This window comes from Trichoderma citrinoviride, assembly GCF_003025115.1.
Source record: "Trichoderma citrinoviride strain TUCIM 6016 unplaced genomic scaffold BBK36scaffold_518, whole genome shotgun sequence".
Lineage (NCBI taxonomy): Eukaryota > Fungi > Ascomycota > Sordariomycetes > Hypocreales > Hypocreaceae > Trichoderma > Trichoderma citrinoviride.
The window spans coordinates 1-1,053 of record NW_020195226.1 but is presented as its reverse complement, the minus strand read 5'-3'; the positions used below and the strand labels follow the sequence as shown (position 1 = coordinate 1,053).

General features: G+C 63.8%; 1 protein-coding gene across 1 annotated transcript; it reads left to right on the top strand.

Annotated features, from left to right (window-relative positions):
- BBK36DRAFT_1053635 (FMN-linked oxidoreductase) lies at positions 1–1,053 on the top strand. Its single transcript, XM_024888903.1, has one exon. The coding sequence runs from the start codon at positions 35–37 to the stop codon at positions 752–754; it is 720 nt and encodes a 239-aa protein (XP_024744635.1). The 5' UTR covers positions 1–34; the 3' UTR covers positions 755–1,053.

The window sequence follows — 1,053 nt, the reverse complement described above, 5'->3', positions numbered from 1 at the left end:
AACCCTCCCGATACACCCAATCACAACACCAACAATGGGCAGCGTCAGCACAAACTACGAAAACACGGCCGCCCCCGGCGTGCCCTTCTACACCCCGGCCCAGGTCCCTCCGGCCGGCACCCCGCTGGACAAGACGTCGGCGCCGACGCTCTTCCAGCCGCTCAAGATCCGCTCCCTCGAGCTGCACAACCGCATCGTCGTGTCTCCCATGTGCCAGTACAGCGCCGACGATGGCCACCTGACAGACTACCATCTCGTGCACCTGGGCCAGCTCGCCCTCCACGGCACGGGGCTCATCATCGTCGAGGCCACAGCCGTGGAGCCGCGCGGCCGCATCTCGCCCCAGGACGCCGGCCTGTGGAAGGACTCGCAGATTGCGCCCATGCGCCGCGTCGTCGACTTCATCCACAGCCAGGGCGTCAAGGCGGGCATCCAGATCGCGCACGCCGGCCGCAAGGCGAGCACCCTTGCGCCCTGGATCGGCGGGACTGCCACCAAGACGCTGGCAGACGAGAGCGTGGGCGGCTGGCCCGAGGACGTGGTCGGAGCCAGCGCGATTCCCTTTTATGAAGATCATGCTCTGCCCAAGGAGCTGACCAAGGAGGAGATCAAGGGCCTTGTGCGCAAGTTTGCCGAGACGGCGGAGCGGGCTGTCAAGGCTGGGTTTGACATGATTGAGATTCACGGCGCCCACGGCTACCTGATTTCCAGCTTTTTGTCGCCCCGAAGCAACGTAAGTGATTTTGTCCAATAACGTGTATAACCGCTTTTGATGGGCATGTTGGCTGACATGTGTGCCCTTTATAGAAACGAACCGACGAGTACGGCGGAAGCTTTGAGAACCGCATCCGCTTCGCCCGCGAGGTGACCGAGGCCGTCCGCGCCGTCATCCCCGAGACGATGCCGCTCTCGTTGCGCGTCTCCGCGACGGAGCTGATGGAGTGGACGGGCGAGGAGTCGTGGACCGTCGACGACACGATCCGGCTGGCCAAGCTGGTGCCCTCGTGGGGCATCGACATTTTCGACGTCAGCAGCAGCGGCAACAGCTACGAG

Coding starts and splice junctions, on each gene's coding strand:
- BBK36DRAFT_1053635 (XM_024888903.1), top strand. CDS start 35: ATGGGCAGCGTCAGCACAAACTACGAAAACACGGCCGCCCCCGGCGTG.